Source organism: Chiloscyllium plagiosum, unplaced genomic scaffold, assembly GCF_037043375.1.
Source record: "Chiloscyllium plagiosum isolate Xiang-an unplaced genomic scaffold, Cpla_swu_hap1 HiC_scaffold_27, whole genome shotgun sequence".
Taxonomy (NCBI): Eukaryota; Metazoa; Chordata; class Chondrichthyes; order Orectolobiformes; family Hemiscylliidae; genus Chiloscyllium; species Chiloscyllium plagiosum.
In genome coordinates, this window is record NW_028270165.1 from 16,585,450 (window position 1) to 16,611,999 (window position 26,550).

Below are 26,550 nucleotides of genomic sequence, written 5' to 3' on the forward strand. Positions count from 1 at the left end.
CTAGAAGGGCCAAATGGCCAACTCCTGCTTTTATTTCTACGAAACTATTTCCCATAGCTAACCTACTTAATCTGCACATCACTGGGCACTATGGGTAATTAACATGATGAATTCACTCTAACCTGCACCTACCTGGACACCATGGGTAATTTAGCACAGCCAATCCAACCGAATCCGCACAACACTGAACACTGGGTAATTTAGCATGGTCAATCCACCCGAACCTGGACAAAGTTAAACATCACACAACACCAGGTTATAGCCCAACAGGTTTATTTGGAATTACTAGCTTTCAGAGCACTGGTGGTTGTGGAGTATAAGATCATAAGGCACAGTGTCCTGCCACTAAAATGATATATTGAACAAACCTGGATTGTTACCTCTCTCATCTTGTACAGTGGGTTGCAACTATTATTCGTATGCAAATTGTGATAACATAAGGTTTTATCACAAAAGGTGACATCTGGGCTCACTGGTTCGCACTGCTGCCTCACAGCCCCAGGACCTGGGTTCGATTCCAGCCTCTGGCGACAGTCTGGGTGGAGTTTGCACATTCTCCCCGTGTCTGCGTGGGTTTTTTCTGGGTGCTCCGGTTTCTTCCCACAATCCAAAAATGTGCAGGTTAGGTAAATTGGCCATGCTAAATTGCCTATTGTGTTACATGCATTAGTCAGAAGTAAATACAGGGAATGAATCCTGGTGGATTACTCTTCGGAGTGTCGGTGTGGACTTGTTGGGCCAAAGGGCCTATTTTGATACTGTAGGAAACTAATCTAATCTCGGCTCAAACAATGCATTAAAAGTATGAGGTCAGAGTTTGTCTATATCCCAATCTTGAATCAGACTAGTTCTGTTTCTAAAGTAGGAATTTATAAAATACAATATGTTCTGACTGCTTGCAGATTGTACATTTTTGAGCAATGTATCTGAAAATATAATTCTGCAATTGCAAATTCACCCCCAAGGACTTGTGTGTGCTTACATGCATGAGACAACAAAAACGTCTATTTCCGTGCTGTATATCTGTCTATTTGATAACAGGTGCTTTATTATTGTTGTAAATCATGTAAGGGAAAGAGAATTCCTCAAGTATGGCACTATCAGAATCCTGGGAGACCCCTATTTCTGGTTTACTTCCTAATGAACAAACATTGAGCATCAGCACCTATTTATTTCTAATTTTTGTTTCATTTTTCTTGTTTGATTCCCTGGTATGATTACACTTTGTGTTTGGTTGGTTGTCAGGCTGGGAGATGGTGGGTTAGGTTGCGATTGACTGGATGTTTTATTGTTCTGGAAGATGTAAAGCGGGGAGGGGTCAAAACTTCAGCAGAAATCCCGCAGAGCCGAGAACAGACCAACATCATACTCTGTAGGAACAGGGAGATCAACAGAGGACAGAAATCAGGACCTGAAATCCGAGCTGACACCGACTGCCCTGTGATCAGTGCTTTGATTAGCAGTGCCAACCCTCTGACTTTACCTAGCTTCCCATTTGACTACTCTCTTGATATTCAGGATCCAATCCTTGTCATCCTGAAGCCATGTCATAATTATTCTCTTCAATGTGTGCAGTCAATTCATTCACTTTTGTAACAATGCAGCACATGTGCAGATACCCTGTTTTTAGTTTCAATTTTTATGATCGTTAAAATCCAGTTTTGAATCCAAATACTCTCCTTGTCTCCATCGTTTCTCTGATGTTCATTTCCCATGTCACTACATTGCTCACTGGCCTTGATTGGGTCCCCCCCACCTTATCTCAGTCCCAACCCTCGGACTCAGCACTGCATTTTTGACCTGCAATCTTCTTCCTGACCTCTCTGCCCACACCCCCTCTCCGGCCTATCACCCTCACCTTAACCTCCTTCCACCTATCGCATTCCTAACGCCCCTCCCTCAAGTCCCTCCTCCCTACCTTTTATCTTAGCCAGCTTGGCACACCTTCCTCATTCCTGAAGAAGGGCTTGTCCCCGAAACATCGATTCTCCTGTTCCTTGGATGCTGCCTGACCTGCTGCACTTCTCCAGCAACACATTTTTCAGCTTCCTTCGTCATTTCTGCCACCTCCAAACAGATCCCACCACCAAGGCTATATTTCCCTCCCCTCCCCTATCAGCATTCCGGAAAAACCACTCCCTCCGTGACTCCCTCGTCAGGTCCAACCTCCACTACCGGCATCTTCCCCTGCAACCGCAAGAAATGCAAAATGTGCGCCCACACCACCCCCCTCACTTCCCTCCAAAGCCCCAAGGGATCCTTCCATATCTGTCACAAATTCACCTGCACCTCCACACACATCATTTATTGCAGCCGCTGCACCCGATGTGGCCTCCTCTACATTGGGGAGACTGGCCGCCTACTTGCAGAACGTTTCAGAGAACACCTCTGGGACACCCGCCCCATAGCGGAACACTTTAACTCCCCCTCCCACTCCGCCAAGGACATGCAGGTCCTTGCCCGCCTCCATTGCCAGACCATGGCAACACGACGCCTGGAGGAAAAGCGCCTCATCTTCTGCTTAGGGATGAATACAGATTTCTTCAGCTTCCTCATTTTCCCCCTCCCCCCACCTTATCTCATTCCCAACCCTGGACTCAGCACCGCCTTCTTCTTGACCTGCAATCTTCTTCCTGACCTCTCCGCCCCCACCCCCTGTTCCTTGGATGCTGCCTGACCTGCTGTACTTTTCCAGCAACACATTTTTCAGCTTTGATTGGGATTGGCCGTGAGAAATTACCCATAGTGCCCAGGGATGTGCAGGTTAGGTGTATTTGTCAGGGTAATGTAGAGCGGTAGGGGAATGGGTATGGGTGGGTTCCCCTTCAGAGGGTCGGTGAGGACTCGTTGGGCCGAGTGGCCTGCTCCAACACTGTGGGGATTCTCTGAAGCGAAGGGATGTTTGCAAACGGTGCAGGACAGCGCAGGCGCAGTGTGGGACAGCTGGCTGCTGCTTCACCACGCCCACCCGTTCCTTTTATGACGTCACAACGTGGAAGTGACAAACAGATTGAGTGAAAATCTCTCCGTCTGGGCAACTCTTCATCCTGGGGTGGGAGGGGCGGGGAAATCTGTTCACTTGTAGCAACGGGAGTGAATCCAAGGAGGGAGGAGACCCTGTCAACTCAGGTATGGGACTTAATTACCAGGTGAGGAGGGGCAGAAGGGTAGAGATTGGGAAGATGGAGGGTTAGATATCTTTTCTGTTTTCCTTTGCGAAATGCACCCAATTTCCACAAGTAACTGCAACAGGTATAAGTACAGCACATGCAGCTTCAAGCCGGCTGTGCATCCTCTGATATTCCTCTGCCTTGGTTCCAGCACATTTGGCTTCCTTTCCCATCCCCACTCCATTCCACATTTAAAAGGCGTCTTGATGGGTATATGAATAGGAAGTGTGGAGGGATATGGGCTAAGTGTTGTCAAACGGGACCAGATTGATTAAGGATATCTGATCGGCATGGATGAGTTGAACCGAAGGGACTAATCCTGTGCTGTATAGCTGGTAGACAATGGTCCTCAGAGTTCTGTTCCTATTAGGCTGGCGCTTAGCTCTGTTGCACATGGCCTTGGCGACAGCATCAGATTCTGAAATGAGAAAAGACCTAAAATATGTGCAAGGGAGGGGTTCTGTTCCGGGTCCATACATGGATATGGGTGTAGATACTTATGCCGCAAAAGGCCTGTTGTCCCCCAGCCAATAGAACGCAAGCCGTTGATGTACACAGTGAGGAGGTCTGAGGCTCATTTGCCTTACGCAAGTGGGTGAGACAAGTCTCAATTAGGCAGGAGATGTTATGTGGAACATGAACAATTGCACACCCATAGCTGGTACCATTAAAGAAATTCTCATACGACAGTGGAGTTAAAAGGTGTCTGTAAACAGGTAGCAGCAGGGCTAATACAGTATTGGAAAGTGATACTGTATTTCTTTCAGAGAGTCGGCAGTAGGGAGTCTGACAAATAGATTGGGATCAGAGGACTGGGGATGGGTCAAGAAAGTCATCTACCGATAGAGAAGAGTAACGTACTACTGCCTCTGGGGTGAGCAGCGTTCTGTGGACCTGTATAAATAAGTTGTTTGTAGACTTAGGAGTTTCCCCTATCAGGCTTCCCTTTTCTCGAGCAGGCCTGTCCTGCAAAAAGGGATGGTGTTCCCAGGCGTCCTTAAAATATTTACCATAATAACGGAATGGATCAGTTTTATCCTCACTCGGCTTGCGTCTGCAGGTAAAATCAAAAAGACAGGTTCGGTAACGACATGATTTCTACTGTCCAGATGGACCATCTGGTCTTTCTGATGTAAGAGTCCATTGCAATAATCAATCTTCATCACGTTCCACACGTCGAAGGCGTCTGGTCCAGTGCACTGGACGACATCTCCTCAGCACGGGTGGTGGATAATCTCTGATCATTCCTGGTCGCATCCATATTTAGTGGCTTTCTCCATCAGGATGTTGTATGTGATCAAACAGGTCAGTAGATGTGCAATCTCCCACATGTCCCTTCTCTTATTACAGATACTTGAACTAAGAATAGCATTAGAACAACAGCAAAATTCAAAAACCCAAATGGACAGGGTCCACTCCTTGTCTTGGGATTCCAGTATTCTCTCCTCCTCTTCCCCCCTTTTGATTGGTGCGGCCAGTCAATTTACAATGGTCCAGGTGGACCCAAGCCGTGCGCCCAGCGACTTTGACCACCGTAGGGGTGGGAAGTAAAACCTAGAAGGAGCCATCCCATCTTAACGAGCACCAATGAACCAGGCTCTATCCATGACAAGGCTGAAAGGGAGGGAACATTGCCGTAGGCCGCACGCACAACGTTAGTTAGAGCAAGAACATAGCCAATCATTGCTTCGGTCATGTGGTGGAAGTGGACTGAGGAGGGAGCCGAATTGTTCCGAGGGGTACGGAGCGGGCAACTGCAGGGAATCTCAGCTGGAGACAGTCGTGTCTCACCTACAGACGTGGATCGCACCTGAAATAAGGCCACAGGGAGTAGCATAACTAATGCATCCACTAGAATACAGAAGGAGCTTGATACGATAAGGAAATGTTAACCACACTGTTGGCTCTCGATGCAGGTGCAGTGTCACTGAATCACAAGATAAAAGTGACCTCAACGTTATGACCTCAGTTATTTACCAGTTAATATCAGTGGATCAACTATCTGTCAATGAAGTGATATCATGTATTGATTGGTAATTGTCTGAATATACAATGCGATCACGGCCCATGTTTTCCTTTAAGAAAAGTGTACAAGTGCCTCTGTATTAAGCCATGTGTGCAGTTCCTCTGAGGAATACAGAAATGTTTCCGGACACACTGTATCCAGCCATATGAAGAAATAAAGAGTGAAGTCTAAAACAGTCACACCGATGGTGAGGGTTCATTGATCGCGGAACCGAGTGACCCCACCAGGGGTCTGATTTTCACTTGCAAACTCAGGTATGTGTCTTAATTACACAGTGAGGAGGGACAGAAGGATAAAAGATTGGGAAGGGGATGGGATAGATGTCTTTTCTGTTTTTACTTTATCTTTTCTTTTCTATCAGGGACTGACACTGATGACCTTTGTAATCTCTTTTCACAGAATATTTGAAGTTGTGAAGACGAAAGTATCAAAGTCAACAGATGGAAGGCTTAGGCCTGAAACATTGACTCTCCTGTTCCTCGGATGCAGCCTAACCTGCTGTGCTTTTCCAACGCCACACTTTCTGTCTCTAACTCTCCAGTGTCTGCAGTCCTCACGTTGACATCAAAGTCTGACAGTCACTCGATCCATCAGGACCACAACAATTTTTGACTATGGTTCTGTGCCAAGGAGCAAAGCTTTTTGGTTCCTGTTTGAGTAAATTTTCAGCATCAGTGGGACTAGATGAGAGATTCTACCGTTGCAGTGCACTGAGTGTGGAGCCTGAAACAGGGATACGGCCTGGGAAGAGGAATTCACGGCAGGGAGGGGCTCTACACGTGTTTGTCTGTAACTGAAGCTTCAGCCATAGAGAAACCCAAGGACTCCCGCCCCGTGGAGAAACCATGGAAGTGTGGCGACTGCGGGAAAAGCTTCCGTTTCCCGCCTGTCCTGGATACTGATCGGCACAGTCACACCGGGGAGAGGCCGTTCCCCTGCACCGAGTGCAGGAAGAGCTTTACCCGGGCCTGCAACCTACTGACCCACCAGCAGGTCACACGGGGGAAGAGGCCCTTCAGCTGCCCAGAGTGCAGGAAGACCTTCAGCTATTCCACCACCCTGCTGAAGCATCAGCGGGTCCACACAGGGGAGAGGCCCTTCAGCTGCACCGAGTGCGGGAAGGGATTTACCTGGGCCTCCACTCTGCTGACCCACTGACGGATCCACACCGGGGAGAGGCCATTCACTTGCCCAGTCTGCTGGAAGGCCTTCAGTGCTTCCTCTACCCTGCTAAAGGGGAGAGACCCATCAGCTGCCCCGAGTGCAGGAAGGCCTTCAGCGATTCCTCCGCAACATCAGCGGGTCCATACAGGGGAGAGGCTGTTCACTTGCTCAGTGTGGGAAGGGGTTCAGTCAGCTGAGCGACCTGTGGAGGCATGAGCAGCTCCACGAGAGGGACAGGCCCTTCGGGAAGGGGTTCACCTGCTCGGTAAAGCTGCTGACCCACTGGTGGGGGTAGTGGCCATTCACCCGCTTTCAGTTCAGGAAGGGCTTCACACACTGCACCCAACTGTAGAGGCACCAGTGTGTTCATGTAGGGTCAGGGGTTGTGCAGGTTAGGGTGGATTGACCCATAGTGCCCAGGGATGTGCAGGTTAGGTGTATTAGTCAGGGGGGGTAAATGTAGAGCACTAGGGGTAGGGGAATAGGTGTGGGTGGGTTACCCTTTGGAGAGTTGGCGTGGACTCGTTAGGCCGAATGGCCTCGCTGAAGGGAAAGGATTTTTGGAAACTGTACAGGGCAGCACTGGCGCAGTGCGTGCAAGCGGCCGTCCGGAGTAAGCGCAGTGCGGCAGCATGTTTTTGGGCCTCACTCCATTGATGATGTCACAAGGCGGAAGTGTCCCTGTCAGGTTTGAGTGGAACTCCCTCCCTCTGGGCAGCTCTTCATCCTGGGAGGGGGAGGGGAAGTGGGAGGGAGAGGGAGGAGAGGGCGAAATCAATTTTTATTTAAGGTAGACGGGTGATCATTATGGGGGACTGTAACTTGCCCAACATTAACTGGAAATGCTTTCACTCTGGTACGTCTTATGGATCAGTTTTGTCCAGTGTGTGCAGGAGGGTTTTCTGGCACAGTATGTCAAAGGGCTGACAAGAAGGAAGGCCACACTGGATCTGGTACTTGGTAATGAACCAGGCCAGGTGTTTGATTTAATGGTAGGTGAGCACTTTGGAGAGAGTGACCATAATTCAGTTAGGTTTCATTTAGCGATGGAAAGGGATAGGAACGTGCCGCAGGGCAAGAATTATTGATGGGGCAAGGGCAATTCTAATGCAATGAGGCAAGACTTAGGATGCATAGAATGAGGTAGCAAAATGCAGGGGATGGGGACAATTGAAATGTGGAGCTGGTTTAAGAAACAGATATTGTGTGTCCTTGGTTTGTATGTCCCTGTCAGATAGGGAGGAAGTGATAGGTAGGGGAACCATGGTTTTCTACAGAAATTGCATCTCTTGTTAAGCAGGAGAAGGAGACTTTTGTGACAATGAGATGAGACGGTTCAGATGAGGCCATGGAGAGCTACAGATTAGTTAGGAAGGATTTAAAGAGAGATTTAAGAGTAAACAGAGGACATGAGCAGTCTTTAGCAGGTAGAATAAAAGAGAACCCTAAAGCTTTCTATAGGTATATGAGGAATAAAAGGATGACTAAGGTAGGAATAGAGCCAAAGACAGAATTAGGAAGTTGTGTGTGGGCCCTGTGGAGATCCAAGAGCTGTTAATGAATATTTCTCATCGGTCTTCACTCAGGAAAAGGAGACTATTGTAGGGGAGAAGAATGAGATACGAGATATTAGACTAGAAAGGATCAAAGTTAGTAAGGAGGAGGTGCTATCAATTCTAGAAGGAGTGAAAGTAGACAAGTCCCCTGGGCCGGATGGGATTTATCTGAGGATTCTCTGGGAAGCTAGGGAGGATATGGTGGAGCCTTTGGCTTTGATCTTTGAGTCATCATTGTCTACAGGTTTAGTACCAGAGGAGTGGAGGGGTGCAAATGTTATGCCCTTGTTCAAGAAGGGCAGTAGAGATGACCCAGGTAATTATAGACCAGTGACCCTACGTCTGTTGCAGGGAAGCTTTTGAAAAGGAGTATAAGAGATCGGATTTATAATCATCTAGCAAGTAACAAGTTGATTTCAGATAGTCAACATGGTTTCATCAAGGGCAGGGCATCTCTCACAAACCCCATTGAGTTTTTTGAGAAGGTGACCAAGCATGTGGATGAGGTTATGGCAGTTGACGTGGTGTACATGGACCTTAGTAAAGCCTTTGATAGGGTTCCACATTGTAGGTGTTGGAGAAAATGCAGAGGCATGGGACGGGGGGTGATTTAGCAGTTTGGATCAGAAACTGGCTTGCTGAAAGAAGACAGTGAGTGGTGATTTATGGAGAATAATCAGCCTGGAGTCCCGTTACTAGTGGTGTGCCACAAAGATGTGTTTTATGACCACTGCTATTTGTCATTTTTATAGATGACTTGGACGTAGACATAGGTGGATGGGTAAGTTTGCAGTTGACACTAAAGTTGGTAGTTCCAAATAAACCTGTTGGACTATAACCTGGTGTTGTGTGATTTATAACTTTATCAACCTCAGTACAATACCAGCACCTCCACATAGTTTCTCATGAACACAGCCCACACCTCCCAGAACTGCCAGTAAACTTTACAATGCTGATGAAATGACGCAGTACCAGCAGTCGTGAAAAATTTACAATTTCTAACGATACTAGCTCCTCATTCACTGCTCCATCTGATACACAACATTGGAAACTTAGTGCAGAAGGCTGAAAGAAATGAGCAGCTTTAAAAAAAAACCTCTTGAAGCTCAAAGCCTTCAATGAGAGTCTGAGCCCAGGGTAAGTTCAGGTAACCTTTATTGTGACCCAACCTTGTTACAACTTCAGATCCCTCCCAGCAAACAAGTGTACAAAAAGTAGCTTTTCTAAAAAACAGCTCAAGGTCAAAGCCCACACACTCCCATCCCCCTGCCTTTCTTTACTATTGGTCAGCACTGAGTTGTCCCTTTGTAATTGGATCCGTGGTAAAGCCTGAACCCATAGGAAGTATTGCCTCACTCAGCAATTTCAACCTATACCCTGTCTCCAACTAAGTTTTTCATGGCTGTGGGTCTGGAGTCATGTGCAGGTCAGACCGGATAAAGGATGCAGCTGGGACGACTGAGTGAATCTTTTCCCTAAAAAGGAAGTGAGTGAATCAGATAGGAATTTCTCGACCCCCACTCCCCAAAAATGGTTTCATCGTTAGATTCTGAACTCCAGATTTCTGACTGATTTCCAATTCCACCATCTGCCGTGGTGAAATTCAAATCTGGGAGTCCCCGGAACTGGGTTGATAGTCCAGTCGATAATGGCACTCGGCCGTCGCTCCTTCAAACCTCTTGCGATGGCTCTGCAGGTGGAAGGTGTGGGTAAAGCCCTTCCCGCACTGAACCTGTCAGTACCTCAGCAGGGCAGAGGAATAACTGAAGGCCTTCCCTCACTCGGGGCAGCTGAAGGGCCTTTCGCCTGTGTGGATCCACCGGTGGATCAGCAGGGCGGAGGAATTACTGAAGGCCTTCCCGCACTCGGGGCAGCTGGAGGTCCTCTCGCCCGTGTGGATGTGCCAGTGGGTCAGCAGGTGGGAGGCCTGGGTAAAGGTCTTCCCGCACTCTGGGCAGTGGAGAGCCTCTCCCTGGTGTGACTGCCAATGAGTCTCAAGGTCAGACGGGGCATAAAAGCCTTTCCCACAGTCGCCATACTGCCATGGTTTCTCCATGGGGCAGAATTCCTCCGGTTTCTCCATGGCCAAACCTTTAGCTGCACACAAACACATATAGAGTCCCTCCCTGCTATGAATTCCTCTTTCCAGGCCATATAGCTGTTTCAGGCTCCACACTCAGTAGGCTGCAAAGGTGGGTCTCTCATCCAATCCCACTGATGCTGAAAACGCACTCAAATAGGAACCAAAAAGCTTTGCTCCTTCTCACAGAATCACAGTCAAAAATCGTGCTCGTCCCGATGGATTGAGTGACTGTCAGACATTGACGTCAAAGTGAGGACAGTGGTTACTGGATAGTCGGTGTAGGAAAGTCCGGCGGTGGAAAAGCACAGAAGGTCAGGCAGCATCCGAGGAGCAGGAGATCGATCTGTTAATTTTGAAACTTCCATCTTCAGATCTTCAAATAATCAGTAAAAAGAGATCACAAAAGTCATCACTGTCAGTACATGGTAGGAATTCAGAACAAGCAATTCTACTTTCTGTGGAATATTCTTTTCTTTTGTTATTTCACAAAATTGAAGCACCATCCCAGCCTCTCTCCCCCTCTGTTCTTACTTCACTCTAACTAATTCTCCTGAAGGTGCTGATTCAGGATCTTACAAGGGCAGAAAAGCAAAAACATCTCTCTACATCTTGGATACCTCCATCTGAAAGTTAATATCTTTCACAACATTGAGATACTGCTGAGTGAGCAGGTCTGATTTTTGGAAGCAAAAAAAAACAATGAGTTTGCAATAACCCCTTCTCTTCAGACAATCCCCACAGTATGGAAGAGGCCACTCAGCCCAACACGTCCACACCGACCCTCCAAAGCCACACCCATTTCACTACCCCTATTGCTCCACATTGTGGAGAATAAGATCATAAGGCACAGAATTTCTACAAAAATATCAGTGTCCTGCCACAGAAACGATATTTTGAACAAACTTGGATTGTTAAGTGTTGCACTGAAAGGCATTATCACCCTCATCTACAAGCGGAAGGGGGACTGGGAGGAACTCAAAAATTGGAGACCAATCTCACTGTTGAATGCGGATTACAAAATTCTGTCAAAGGTAATCGCCAACCGGGTCAGGTCTGCTCTGGGGTCGGTGATTCACCCTGACCAAACCTGTGCTGTGCCGGGCAGGAAGATCGCTGAGAGTCTCACACTCCTCAGGGATATGATCGCCTACGTGCAGGACAGAGGGTTGGACACCTGCCTGGTCAGCCTGGACCAGGAGAAAGCCTTTGACATGATATCACACAGGTATATGAGAGATGTTCTCTCCAAAATGGGCTTTGGTGAGGGAATCTGCAATTGGATCAGACTGCTCTACACCAACATTGTCAGTGCAGTCTCAATCAATGAGTGGGAATCAGATAGCTTCCCAGTCAGATCTGGAGTCAGGCAAGGCTGCCCTCTCTCTCCTGCCTTGTTTGTGTGCTGCATAGAGCCATTTGCCAAGTCCATCAGGAAGGATGCGAGTCTGAGAGGGGTGACTATTCCTGGCAGCGGGGGCCTGCAGGTTAAGGCCTCCCTCTACATGGATGACGTCGCCGTTTTCTGCTCGGATCCGCTGTCCGTGCACAGACTCATGTGCATATGTGACCAGTTCGAACGGGTCTCGGGGACCAAGTAAACCGATGCAAGAGTGAGGCCATGCTCTTTGGGAGCTGGGCCGACCAATCCTCGATCCCCTTCACCGTCAGGACCGACCACCTGAAAGTGCTGGGTATTTGGTTGGGGGGGGCTAGGGCGTGCGCCAAGTCTTGGGAGGAGCGTATTAGCAAAGTGAGGCAGAAACTGGGCAGATGGACGCTACGGTCGCTCTCCATCGCGGGAAAAAACCTGGTCATCAGGTGTGAGGCACTGTCATTGCTATTATACGTGGCACAGGTCTGGCCTATTCCCAGAACCTGTGCCGCTGCAGTCACCCGGGCCATCTTCCAGTTTATATGGAGGTCAAAGATGGACCGGGTCCGAAGGGACTTGCTGTACAAAGATCTTGGCAACGGGGGAAAAAATACACCCAATGCCACCCTCACCCTGATGGCCACCTGTGTGTGTGGCTGCATCAAGCTGTGCGTCCCGGTACGCAAACACCAAGTGTCACTACGTACTGAGGTTCTACCTGTCCCGGTGTTGCGAAGGATGGGCCTGGCCTCGCTGCCGCGGAACGCTCCGAGTAGTTGGACCGTTCCGTATCACCTGTCCTTCGTGGAGAAGTTTATGAAGAAAAACACCTTTGACCACAAGTCCATCAGGAAGTGGTCAGCACGTAGTGTCCTTGAGACCCTTCAGGAAAAGGAGAGGGCGGATCCTATCGAGCGGTTCCCTGAGCAGACTGTCAAAGCCATTTGGCAGAATGCCTCATCACCAGAACTTTCCAACAAGCACCAAGACATGGCTTGGCTGGTGGTGAAAAGGGCTCTGCCTGTGAGATCCTTTATGCACGCCCAGACTCTCAGCCACACCGCGCGCTGCCCTCGAAGCGGCTGCGGGGGGACGAGACTGTCACACACGTCCTTCTGGAATGTGCCTATGCAGAGGAAGTCTGGAGAGGTTTGTCGATGTTCGTCCCGAGCAGCGCTGTGACACGGGACTCCGTGCTCTACGGCCTGTTCCCCGGGACGCACACCGAGACAAACATCAACTGTGCCTGGAGGATCATCAACTCGGTGAAGGACGCTCTCTGGGTGGTCCGAAACGTGCTGATCTTCCAGCTGAAGGAGTTGACCCCGACTGAGTGTTGCAGACTGGCACATTCCAAGGTCCATGCAGTCATTTGGGCTCTGCTGACACCTCAGCTAATTATATGGGCATATGATTGAAAAATGTACAGACCTGTATATAAAAATGATAAATTGTGATCTCTGTATGTACATGTTTACATATGTATGGCATGACCAACTGTACAGACCATCAAATTATTTTATGAATAAAGTATATTTTTGAAATTAAAAAAAAGGTGGCCCCATAGTTGACACAGGGGCCGCCCCACGACCAGTAGAACTCCACCACCCAGGCGGCCGACGAGTTCCCAAGCAGGCCCTTAACCCCATCCGCCTCCGAAATGCTCACCGGCTCCTGCCTGCTGTACAGCCGGCCGGTGTGGCCGTGACACAGCAGCTGCGCCAGGAAGGCGGCGGTGCCCAGTGACGGGTGTCTGCCCCAGGCCGCACGGCGCCATTTTCCTAACGGCCGCCCTCCCGCCGCTTCCCCGCTCGAGCGACTTCTCCTCCCAACCGCCTTCGCCCCCGCGTGACGTCTGCACGGGGGGATGGGCGGGGCCGGGGGAGCCTCACCGTCACCAAGCAACAGCCACCTCGCGCTACAACTGCTCATTCACAAAAACAAACTCCTGTCTCGCTCTGCAGCTGCAGGGGGGACACTGCCACGTTTCGAGGAGCCCTGTCTACATTGGGAAAGCTCACGGCTCAATTTAAACAGATATTCCGACATCTAACGGAACGGCGTCACATATAAAGTGGGCAATCTGCATTTTAAAGGGACGTGAACATTTTAACGGGCTATTTCTGCAAATAAAGAGGGTTAAATGGACAAGATTACCATTCAAAGGGATGGGGGCACATTCAAAGGGATATCTTAATATGTAAAGTGACGCAGTTATATCTAAATGAATCTACATTTCGAAGAGATGTTGCCTATTTGTAAGCAGAAATATCCCTTTAAGAGACATATTCATATCTAAAGGGGTAAATATACATTGCGCTTAGAGGAGCAGAACATATTTAAAGGGCTGAGCTACAAGTACGGGGCATTTTTATATTTAAAACGATACATTGAAATCTAAAGAGACTTGGACATAATTAATGGTATATGGTAATATTTACAAAGCATGACCATATTGGAAATAGTGCAGCCACTTTGAAAAAGGGGTTTGGGGTTGCCGTGAGATGGTTAATTTTTAAGGAAATAAGCAAGTTATTACGATTTGAAATGATCTTGAAGGGGTAATGTAACCAGTAAATGGCAAAGGTAATTGCAAAATTCTTGAAAAGAAAACGATTCCAGATATATGCGGATGCAGGGAAATAATTCAACAAAAGAGCCATTATTAATTTGATGGACCAAACAATCTCCTTTTGAGAGATATAAATGGGAGCATCAATATTGAAGAAGAAATTCCTATTTTTGTTCTCCTCCCAAAGTCTCTGTCTTGTCAGAGTACAGTGCAAGCCAGTACAATTTGTTATGCCACAGTCGACCTTGCAACTCAACCTCACCGAATATTCATATCTGTGTTCTTAGCAGTCAAATACTGGCTCTGCCAGTGATGCTCACATTCCACGAACAAATAAAACAGATTATGGTGCTGCTATCACTGCATGTGCCAGAATTAAAAGGATCAGAACAATTCTGAACTCACACTACACACAGTTTGTGTACAATGCCATTATTTCTACTTAGTCTGTACCAAATTAAGAGCAGCCAGTTTACATTTCATTGGCAATTCTGCATGTTGACTTTCTATCATCACAATCTCTTTGACGTTCTTGTATGTGCCTAAATTAATCTTCAGATTATTCAATTGTGAAACAATGTTACTAGACTAAAAATTCACAACTTCACCAACTGCCAAAACATTTTTTTTAGGCTATTTGGGCAGTAGCACTGACAAATGAAATATCAAAGAAATACAAAGGTATGAAGAGGGTTACATACATTTAACCAAATACAATGGCAGTGCAGAGAATTTCAGAAAAAGTGCAATAAATATTCACTTTTTACCCCTTGTTCAACTCATTCAAGAATTTCAAATTGAATTTGTGGTAATTCAAGAGCAAATGGCAACATTCGTTTGTTAATAGATTCACCATAAATTGTGAAAGATCACTTTTATCAAAGTCACAATGTTTAATCCCAAACGGAGCAATTAAGTACAAAGTTACTTTCAACTATTTAATAAGACACTGCAAACTTTATTTCAAATGAAAATACAATCATTTTATAATTTGGATAAGATCTTTAGAAAGGAAATATATTAAACAAAATAAACAAAATAGCTTTCCTGGGTATCAATATTGACAACAGTTGTGCAGCAATTATTTGGCAATTGACCAACTAATTGAAATAATTTCAGAATAAATGAGCTGCTTCATTATTATACACAGATATTTTAATACCAATCGCATGAAAAGAAAATGGTTGCCTTAAAGAGCCAGGTAAAGTTAAATAAAATAGAAAAGCATCTTACAGAATTCACTTCAAATCATCTCTGGCGAATCACAAAAAGATGATGCTCAATAAACCAAATGATGGACAATCACTGGTAATGATGGAAAAACATTGTAAAGAATGTAGATATCTCAATTATACCTTAAAAGAATATCTACTCTGCCTTGGACAAGAACAACTGAAAGTTTTTTTTTTGTCTGATTGAAATCTACAATAGCCAAGCTTTAGAAAATCCATCACTGAGCCCGATCTTAAATAAACGTTTTTTTCCCCCAGGAAATCCTTTTCAACTTTCGGGCTTCTCCAGCTACAATTAGCATGAAGGAAAGGTGAAGCTCAGTGGGGAAAGGCTGAGTAATAGCATATCTAGGCTCTCACCGTATTCTCCAAAGAAAAACATACATCTGGATGGGGACATGAATAGGAAGTATTCAGAGGGATATGGGCCAAATGCTGGCAAATGGGTTACTAGATTAATTTAGCATATCTGGCTGGCCTGGACTGAAGGGTTTGTTTCTGTGTGCTCATTACAGATACCCCTCTTCTGGGATCCCCATATAAGCTGTTATTTTCATGAAATAATCTGACAATTGTTGACTTCCATCAACCTCCTGAGAAATTTCCTCTCTCTGCAAAGTGGTGTTCACGTTGGCAAGTTCAATCCTCCTCCGGTCCTCTGGAACACACTCTATAATGCACAACGTTCTCAATACCTGTTTAACGTTCAGTGGGAAACTACTTTCAGTCCAACAGTTAGACAGAATTCCTCCGAAATGTTTTTGGCAAATGCACTGCTCCCACAAGAGCTTGTGGGCCCACAGTTCAAATGCTTTTAACAGCCTTTTTTTTTTTAAATTTCCCCACCTTCCCAGGATACAGAATTTCTCCCACCAGAAATTGTTTGCCCTGAAAAAAATCCAGCAGGATGATGATTATGGAGCTATCAATAAAAATGCCTCATATGGTTCACCCAAGGTTAGAAATGGAAGAACATCTCTCTTCAAAGTTACTGTTCCATTTGCCCTTTCAAAATTCCTCGAATTTAAGGTGTTCCATTGTAGCATTTAATTATGATCCATTAAAAGCAGTATCCAGTCTCATCTGAGTGCGGAACCAACTCAACTGACTGAACAAGCGAAATAACTTTTCTGTCTGCTCTTTAGATGTGACATCCTCTCCCTCTCTCTGTTGATGCAACAGGATTACCAGAGCTGGAAGTACCACTCTCGGAATACAATTGCTGATCAACAGTTTACTTGAACTGTTTAACATAAGGATTTAAAAGCTGCTAGCCCGATCTCTCACAAAGCACAAAAGCCAAACTGTTCACCCGTGCCTGCGCAGAGGAGAAATTTCACTTGGAATAGATCACAAAATAAGAACTGTTTCCAGTCCCACAACTCATGTGCTTCCCACGGACAAAGTTAAACATCACACACCACCAGGTTATAATCCAACAGGTTTGTTTGGAAGCACTAGCTTTCGGAGCGCCGCTCCTTCATCAGGTGGTTGTGGAGAATGAGATCATGATTATGGAATTTACAGCCAATGGAGTCCAGTGTCATGGAAATGTAATACATCAAACAATTTTAGATTAAATCTTTCACCTTTCGAATGGGTTTCTGTTCTTTGGTATGTTCATCCCAGAATTTGATTTTAATTATCTTCTCAAGAATATCATTCAAATGCAGAGCTTTTCTAACAATAGGTGTGAATTCTGTCTGCATCCGAATATTGAGTCAGAGTGACATTTTTCTTAGAGAAAAACTCTGCATTTAAATTTCATTTTTGAGGAGGTAATTTATAGATTAGGGTGTAGAGGTTAGGGTGGATTGGCTGTGCTGAATTACCCATAATGACCAGGGATGTGCAATTTAGGGTGGATTGTCCATGGGAAATACGGAGGATGGAAATGGATATGGGTGAAACTCTTCGGAGGGCCAGAGTAAAATAAATGGGCTGAATGGCCTGCTTCCACATTGTCGGGGGAGTCATAGAATCCCAACAAAGGAGAATTTTGTCTGCATCTATCCTGTCAAGCCCCTTTCAGAATTCTACTGGTTTCAATAAGATCACTTCTGGTTCAGAGAGGTATACAGCACAGAAACAGGCCCTTTGGTTCAATTCATCCATGCCAATCAGGATTCCAAAACTAAACTAGTCCCACTTGCCTGTGTTTGGCCCATATCCCTCTAAACCTTTCTATGCATGTACTCATCCAAATTCCACATGGAAACCACCCTCTGTCAAAACGTTGCCCCTCACGTTCCTTTTAAATTTCTCTCCTCTCACTTTAAAGAAATATGCCCCTGAGTCTTGAGCTCCCCTATGCTAAGGAAGAGCCCTTTGCTATTCACCTTACCTCCACTCCTCATGATTTTATCAATCTCAATAATGTCACTCCTCAACCTCCTGTGCTCCAATAAATAAAGTCCCAATCTCTTCTTATAACTCAAACCCTCCAGTCTTGGCAACATCCTGGTAAATCTTTACCGAACCCTCTCTCATAGAATTCTTCATATTACAGGTTCACCAGAATCGTACTCAGTACTCTACAAGTGGCCTCACCAACATCCTGTACAACCTCAACATGATGTCCCAACCCCTATACTCAATGGGGTGAACATTGAGTATGCTACATTGAGTACAAAGTATGCTAAATGCCTTCTTGACCACCCTGTCTAGCAACGATGCAACTTTCAAAGAACTATGTACCTGAACCCCACCATGTCTCTCTTTTACAGCACTACACAGGGCCCTAGCATTATCTGTACAAGTCCTGCCCTTCCTTGTTTTAGCAAAACACAAGACCTCGCTTTTAATAGCTCACTCATACACATGCTTTCTCTGAGACACCCACACATACACGCCCCCAACACTCTCTCAGGCTTATACTCCATCACACAGTCACTTTACCAAACATGCACACACTTTACGTGCACTCTCATGCACAAACTCACATGCACGCATTCACACATCACTTTTTGGGCAAACTTGTATTGGCAGAATTATGTTTGCAGATACATTCTACTTTGCTCAAAAAGTGCAGAAACTGTAGGCAGTCAATCCGTGTAATATTTTATAATTTCCTACTTGGGAACTAGAACCAGTCTGATTCAAGATTGGGATACAGACAGACTCGAACCTCACACTTTTAATGCATTGTCTGGGCTGAGATGTCACTTATTTTAAAAAAAAACCTTAAGTCATCTCGAGAATGTGAATTAATAGTAGTTCTGGGATTTACAGATTAATGAACTGAAACCTGCAACTCATTCTAAAAGGTGAAAGACTTAACAGCAATTTGGTTTGTTCAATATGTCATTTCAGTTGCATGACACTGTGATCTTTTGCTATAAAATCTGTGTCTTATGATCCTGTTCCACAGTTACCCGATGAAGGAGCAGTGCTCCAAAAGCTCATACTTCCAAGTAAACCTGTTAGACTATAACCTGGTGTTGTGTGATTTTTAACTTTATCCAGCCCAGTCCAACATCGGCTCCTCCATATAATTTCTCGCGAACGCAGCCCACACCTCCTGATGCTGCCAGGAAACTTTATAACGCCGATGAAATGACACACTCTGCACTCCTGAAAAATTGACAAGTTCTCACGATACTGGCTGCTCATTCACGACTCCATCTGATACGCAACATTGGAAGGTTAGTGCAGGAGGCTGAAAGAAATGGACAGCTTTAAAACAAAAACTCTTGGAGCTCAAAGCTTTCAATGAGAGTCTGAGCCCCGCAGCAAGTTCAAATAACCTTTATTGCGACCCAACTTTGTTACAGCTTCAGATCCGCTCAGCAAAATGGCAGAGAAAAAAGTAGCTGCTTTTTAAACAGCTCAAAGCCAAAGCGCACACACTCCCCGCAGCCCCCCCATCACTTTCTTTACTATTGGTCAGGCACCAAGATGTCCCTTTGTAATTGGATCCTCGGTACAGCCTTAACCTGGAGGAAGCATTGACTCACTCAGCAATTTCAACCCATACCCTGTATAGCGCCATCTGCTGCAGTGGGATTCAAACCCGGGACCCCCTGGAACTGGGTTAATAGTCCAGTCGATAATGGCACTCAGCCGTCATGCCTTCAATCACCCTATGTGAACTCGCTGGTGCCTCTGGAGGAGGGAGGAGCGCGTGAAGTCCTTTCCGCACTCGGGGCAGCTGAAGGGCCTCTCCCCTGTGTGGACCCGCCGGTGGGTCAGCAGGTTGAAGGAATTGCTGAAGGCCTTCCCACACTCGGGGCAGCTGAAGGGCCTCTCCCCGGTGTGGAACCGCTGGTGGGTCAGCAGGTTGGAGGAATTGCTGAAGGCCTTCCTGCACTCAGGGCAGCTGAAAGGCTTCTCTCCATTGTGGATTCGCCGGTGCCTCAGCAGGTTGGGGGAATGGCGGAAGGCCTTCCCACACTCGGGGCAGCTGAAGGGCCTCTCCCCAGTGTGGATCCGCTGGTGGATCAGCAGAGAAGAGGAATTGTTGAAGGCCTTCCCACACTCGGGGCAGCTGAAGGGACTCTCCCCAGTGTGGACCCGCCGATGGGTCAGCAGGGAAGAGAAATCGCTGAAGGCCTTCCCACACTCAGGGCAGCTGAAGGGCCTCTCCCCGGTGTGGGTCCACCGGTGGGTCAGCAGGTTGGAGACCTGGGCAAATCTCTTCCCGCACTCAGGGCAGGAGAACGGCCTCTCCCCTGTGTGGGCCCGCAGGTGCCTCAGCAGGTGGGAGGCCCGGGTAAATCTCTTCCCGCACTTGGGGCAGTTGAAGGGCCTCTCCTCCGTGTGGGACCGCTGGTGCCTCAGCAGGTCGGAGCATTTGCTGAAGGCCTTCCCACACTCTGGACAGGAGAACGGCCCCTCCCCTGTGTGGATGCGCCGATGAGTCTCCAGGACAGACGGGAAATGGAAGCTTTTTCCGCCATCACCACACTTCCACCATTTCTCCACGGGGCGGGATTCCTCAGGGTTCTCCATGGCCGAAGCTTCAGCTGCACACACACACACACACACACACACACACACACACACACTTCCAGCCCCTCCCTGTCGTCAATTCCTCTTTCCAGGCTGTAGATGCTGCTACACACCCCACACTCAATGCGCTGCAACAGTAGGGTCTCTCATCCAGTCCCACTGATGCTGAAAACGTACTCAAACAGGAACCAAAATGCTTTGCTCCTTCTCACAGAATCATAGTTGAAAATTGTTTCCGGTCCCGATGGATTGAGTGACTGTCAGACATTGACATCAAAGTGAGGACTGCAGACGCTGGAGAGTCAGTGTCGAAATGTGTGGTACTGGAAAAGCGCAGCAGGTCAGGCAGCATCCGAGGAGCAGGAGAGTCAATGTTTCGGGCATAAGAACTTCATGCGTTGATTTTGAAGCTTCTATCTTCAAATCCACTGTTTAAAAGACATTACAAAAGTCATCACTGTCAGTGCAGGGTAAAAATTCAAAACAAGCAATTCTACTTTCTGCGGAATATTCTGGTCTTTTGTTACTCCACAAAATTGAAAGCACCATCCCACTCTGTTCTCACTCTGATATAACTAATTCCCCTGAAGGTGCTGATTCAGGATCTTACAGGGGCAGAAAAAGCAAAAACATCAAGACTGACATCTCTCCAAATTTTGGATAATTCCACCTGAAAGTTAATATCTTTCACAACACTGGGATACTGCTGAGAGTGAGCAGGTCTGCTTTTGGGAAGCAAACAAAAAAGTGTCAATTCAGGGTGAACCTGCAATGCAGCTTCTTGGTTAACGACCCCAGGAAGGTGGGAGCAAACGGAGACATCAAGGCATTAACACCTACACACTTCAGTCAAGCTCTGCTGCTTCCTGTCAGAGCAAAACATCCTCAAAGTCCAGTCATCACAACCACACTTCTGCTTTCACTGAAGACGATTAGAGTCACACAGCACGGAAACAGACCCTTGGGCCCAACCTGTCCGAGCTGACCAGATTTCCTAAATTAATCTAGTCACATTTGCCATCACTTGGCCCCTATATGGGCCGGGTGCTGGCAGCTGGGACTAAATTGGGTTGGCTGTCTGGTCGACAAGGACGAGTTGGATCGAAAGGTCTGTTTCCGTACTGTACATCTCTATGACGCCAGTCGCATATGCCACCACGTGGCCGCTCTCCATCTGAACCCTTTGTATTCATCCGCCCATCCAGATGCCTTTTAACTGTAGGAATTGTACCAGCCCCCACCACTTCCTCTGGCAGCTCATCCCATATACACATCACCCTCTTCATGAAAACGTTGCCCCTGAGGTCTCTTTTACATCTCCCCACTGCCCTCACCCTGAACCTATGACCCTCCAGTTCGGGACTCCCCCATCCCAAGGGAAAGACCTTGACTATTTATCCTATCCATGCTCATGATTTTATAAAAGTCTATAATGTCACCTCTCAGGCTGTGGCGCAATGGGGAAAACAGCCCCTCCCCATCCTTCTGTCCCTCCTCACCCAGGTAATTAAGACACATACCTGAGTTTGCAGCGTCAGCTCCCTCCCTGGATTCACTCCAATTGCCACAAGTGAATAGATTTCCCCCCTCCCCTCTCTGTCCCTCCCAGGATGAAAAGTTGCCCAAAGAGAGGGAGTTTCACTCAAACTGACAGGGCCATTTCCGTGTTGTGACGCCAATGGGTGAGGGAGGGGGAGGGAGAAGGGACGAAACAAAAGGGTCAGGGCAAGGTGCACAGTTTGCAGGAATCCCTTCCCTTCACAGAATCCCCACAGCGTGGAAGCAAGCCACTCAGCCCAACGATTCCAAACCAACACTCGAAGGGTAACCCACCCACACCGATTCCCCTAGACCTGTTGCTCTACTCATTGACTATCACACCTAATCTGCACGTCCCTGGGTACAATGGATAACTTAGCATAGCCAATCCCCCCTAACTTGGACAAAGTTAACAATCACAATACCATGTTATAGCCCAACAGGTTTATTTAGAAGCTCTAGCTTTTGGAACGCTGTTCCTTCATCAGGTGATTGTGGAGAATAAGATCATAAGACACAGAATTTATAGAAAAACATGACAGTGTCCTGCCACTGAAATGATACATTTAACAAACCTGGATTGTTAAGTCTTTCATCTTTTCAAATGGGTTGCAGGTATCATTAATATGCACACCCCAGTCTTCCTGGAAGGCACCTTCTCCATATAATTTTAATAACAAAGTGTCATTTCTGCTCAGCTCTGCATATATACATTCACTCCTGTGGACTTGTGTGCGTGCGCGCATGAGAGAGAAAATGTCTATTTCCATCCTGTTTATCTCTGTCTATTTGAGAACAGATGCCTTACTTCTGTTGGTGTAAATATTGTTGTAAATCATAGCTGGGTTCTCATAGATAGATGTAAGAGAGAGAGAATTCCTCAAGTAGGACAGAATCAGAATCCTGGGAGACCCCCATTTCTGGTTTACTTCCGAATGAACAAACATTAAACGTGAGCACCTATTTGTTTCAAATTTGATTTCATTTTTCGTGTGATTCCCTGCTATGATGATACTATGTGTCTGGATGGTTGACAGGCTGGGAAATTGTGGATTGGGGCTTGATTGGCTGAATGCTGTATTGTTCCGGAAAGTGAAAAAAAGAAGCGGCGGGGGGGGGGTGGGGTGGGCAAATCTTCAGCAAAAATCCAGCAAAGCGGAGAACAGACCGACATCTTACGCTGTGGGAACAGGGAGATCAGCACAGGACAGAGAAATCAGGACCTGAAATCCGAGCTGACACCCTGTGATCAGTGCTTTCATTAGCAGCACCAACCCTATACCTTTACCTCACTTCCCATTTGACCAAACCCTCGATATTCAGGATCCAATCCTTGCCATCCTGAAGCCATGTCTCTGTAAGGAGTCTCCGATCATAATTATTCTCTTCAATGTGTGCAGTCAACTCATTCACTTTTGTTACAATGCAGCACACATTCGGATACTGTTTCTGGTTTCAATTTTTGTGATCTTTAGAATCCAGTTTTTATTGCTGGTATATTTACTCTCCTTGTCCCTATCATTCTCTAAAGTTCATTTCCCACATCACTACACTGCTCACTGGCCTTGTTTTGGATTGTTCATGCTAAATTGTCCATAATATTGAGGTTAGGTGGGTTAGCCATGGGAAATGCAGGGTTGTAGTTTCATATCCAGCCTGCTCTGCCATTCATTAAGATCATGGCTGATCTATCCATTCTCTCAGATCCTCCCCACCCTGCATTGTCCCAACTACCCTTAATTCCCCTACCATTGCAAAAACCCATCCAACTGTGTCTTGAACATACTTAACAAAGCTGCCTCTACTGCTTCCTTGGACAGAGAATTCCATAGATTCACTACACTCCAGGAAAAGCAATTCCTCCTCATCTGTGTCCTGAATCTACTCCTCCTAATCTTGAGACCTGGTTTCATTCACCAGCAGAAATGACTCAATAGGTAGGGCTTCATCTCCACAGTGCAATGAATTCCCACTTTCCACCAAAATCCTGGATGTACTCACTCACTCAGTTGCTGTCTCACAAATGCAGGATTTCATTGTAACTTATTCTGCTCCCATTAAGGGCAAAGCATCTTTGAAAGCTGCTCTGAAACTCCAGCCTTCACAATCACACTTCTGCTTTCACCAAAGAAAATTAGAGTCATACAGCACGGAAACAGGCCTTTTGGTCCAACTTGCCCGGCCAAACAATTATCCTAAATTAATCTCGTCCAATTTGCCTGCAAGTGGCCCATATCCCTCTAAACCCTTCCTATTCATGTACGCATCCAGGTGCCTTTAGAAATTCTCAAACATATGCCTTCTAGTTTTGAACTCTCCTACCTTGGGGAAAAGACCTTGGATATTCACCCTATCCATGCCTCTTATGAACGTCTATAAGGTCACCCCTAAGCCTCCAATGCTCTCAGGAAAATATCCCCGGCCGAATGAGCCTCTCCCTGTAGCTCGAACCCTCCAACTCTGACAGCGGCCTTGTAAATCTTTTCCGACATCTTTCAAAGTTTCACAACATCTTTCCCGTAAAAGGGTGACCAGAAATGAATGCAGTCTTCCAAACGTGGACTAACAAATGTCCTACACAGCCATAACATGACCTCCCAACTCCTATACTCAATGCACTGACCAATAAAGGAAATGCCTCCTTTACTATCCTGTCTACTGGTAACTCCACTCTCAAGGAACTATGAACCTGCACTCCAAGGTCTCTTTGTTCTGCAACACTCCCCTTAACGGTGTCAGTCCTGCCTGGATTGCTTGACCAAAATGCAAACCACATATTTCTCTGAATTAAACTCCATCTACCACACTTTGGCCAATCAGCCCACCTGATCAGTTCTAATTTATAATGAACTCTCTTTCCTCGCTTATTCTTTAGAAGTTGAAAATCTCTTTCCCACACACTCTCCCTCCATTCTCAGTTTGCTGAACCTAATCCCTGCTGTAACTCATCCTGAAGGATGCAGTTGACGCTGGTTAATAGGCCCACAAGCAGGGGGGTTCTAACTGAAACAAAGAATACTGAACGGCCTGGAAAGAGTGGAAGTTAGGAAGATGTTTCCATTGGTTGGAGGGATTAGAACCAGTGGGCACAGCCTTAGAGTAAAGGGAAGACCTTTCAGAATGGAGGTAAGGAGAAACTTCTTCAGCCAGAGAGTGGTGAATCTATGGAATTCACTGCCACAGAACGCTGTGGAGGCCAGGTCACTGAGGATAATTAGAACGTAGAACAGTACAGCACAGCACAGAACAGGCCCTTCAGCCCACGATGTTGTGCCGACCATTGATCCTCATGTGAGGTAAACCTAATGTACAAACCCTCAAATGTCTGTGACCATATGCATGTCCAGCAGTCTCTTAAATATCCCCAATGACCTTGCCTCCACAACTGCTGCTGGCAATGCATTCCAAGCTCTCTCAACTCTCTGCGTAAAGAACCCGCCTCAGACATCCCCTCTATACTTTCCACCAAACAGCTTAAAACTATGACCCCTCGTGTTAACAATTTATGCCCTGGGAAAAAGTTTCTGGCTATCAACTCGATCTATGCCTCTCATTATCCTGTACACCTCAATTAGGTCCCCTCTCTTCCTTCCTTTTTCCAATGAAAAAGGTTCGAGCTCAATCAATCTCTCTTCGTAAGATAAGCCCTCCATTCCAGGCAGCATCCTGGTAAACCTCCTCTGAACCCTCTCCAAAGCATCCACATCTTTCCTATAATAGGGCGACCAGAACTGGACACAGTATTCCAAGTGCTGTCCAACCAAAGTTTTATGGAGCTGCAACAAGCTCTCACGGCTCTTAAACTCAATCCCCCTGTTAATGGGAGCCAAAACACCATATGCTTTCTTAACAACCCTGTCCACCTGGGTGGCAATTTTAAGGGATCTACGTACCTGCACACCAAGATCCCACTGTTCCTCCACACTGCCAAGAATCCTGTCTTTAATCCTGTACTCAACTTTCAAGTTCGACCTTCCAAAATGCATCACTTCGCATTTATCCAGGTTGAACTCCATCTCCCACCTCTCAGCCCATCTCTGCATCCTGTCAATGTCACGCTGCAGCCTACAACAGTCCTCTATACTGTCAACGACACCTCCAACCGTTGTGTCGTCTGCAAACTTGCGAACCCATCCTTCAATCTCCTCATCCAAGTCATTAATAAAAATTACAAAGAGTAGAGGCCCAAGAACAGAGCCCTGTGGAACACCACTCACCACTGACTTCAAGGTACAATATTTTCCTTCCGCTACCACTCGCTGTCTTTTGTCGACCAGCCAATTCTGTATCCAGACAGCTAAATTTCCCAGTATCCCATTCCTCCTGACCTGCTGAACGAGCCTACTATGGGGAACCTTATCAAATGCCTTACTGAAGTCCATATACACCACATCCACCGCTCGACCCTCATCAACTTGTCAAGTAACATCCTCAAAGAACTCAATAAGATTTGTGAGGCATGACCTGCCCCTCACAAATTCGTGCTGACTGCCTTTAATCAAGCCATGCTCTTCCAGATGGTCATAAATCCTATCCCTCAGAATCCTTTCTAACACCTTGCAGACAACAGACGGGAGACTGACTGGTCTGTAATTGCCAGGGATTTCCCTATTTCCTTTCTTGAAGAGAGGAATTACATTTGCCTCCCCCAGTCCTCAGGTATGACTCTGGTGGAGAGCGAGGATGCAAAGATCTTCGCAAGCGGTGAAGAAATCACATTTCTCGCTTCCCAAAGCGGCAGAGGACAAATCTGGTCTGGCCCTGGCGACTTGTCAATCTTAATGTTTGTCAAAATTTTCAATACATCGGCTTCCTCAATCTCTATCTGCTCCAGCATGCTTAACTGCTCCTCAATGGTTTCATTCACTACAAGGTCCTTTCCTTTA

General features: G+C 46.5%; 2 protein-coding genes and 1 long non-coding RNA gene across 3 annotated transcripts in view; 1 reads left to right on the plus strand and 2 right to left on the minus strand.

The window, feature by feature from the left end:
* LOC148143254 (uncharacterized) overlaps window positions 1-5,664 on the plus strand; it is a 39,770-nt gene extending 34,106 nt beyond the window's left edge. The window contains exon 4 of the mRNA XM_087974097.1: window positions 5,253-5,664. The gene's annotated coding sequence lies outside the window, so the exon portion shown is untranslated. The remainder of the gene's footprint in view (window positions 1-5,252) is intronic.
* Window positions 1-13,127, minus strand: part of LOC148143247 (uncharacterized) — a 229,622-nt gene extending 216,495 nt beyond the window's left edge. The window contains exon 1 of the long non-coding RNA XR_015751158.1: window positions 13,040-13,127. This is a non-coding gene — a long non-coding RNA (uncharacterized LOC148143247). The remainder of the gene's footprint in view (window positions 1-13,039) is intronic.
* A 5,913-nt stretch (window positions 13,128-19,040) lies between these two features.
* The window catches only part of LOC148143255 (uncharacterized), a 135,123-nt gene continuing 127,613 nt past the window's right edge, over window positions 19,041-26,550 (minus strand). The window contains exon 6 of the mRNA XM_087975793.1: window positions 19,041-20,017. Coding sequence (XP_087831919.1) covers window positions 19,253-20,017 — 765 coding nt within the window. The 3' untranslated portion in view covers window positions 19,041-19,252. The remainder of the gene's footprint in view (window positions 20,018-26,550) is intronic.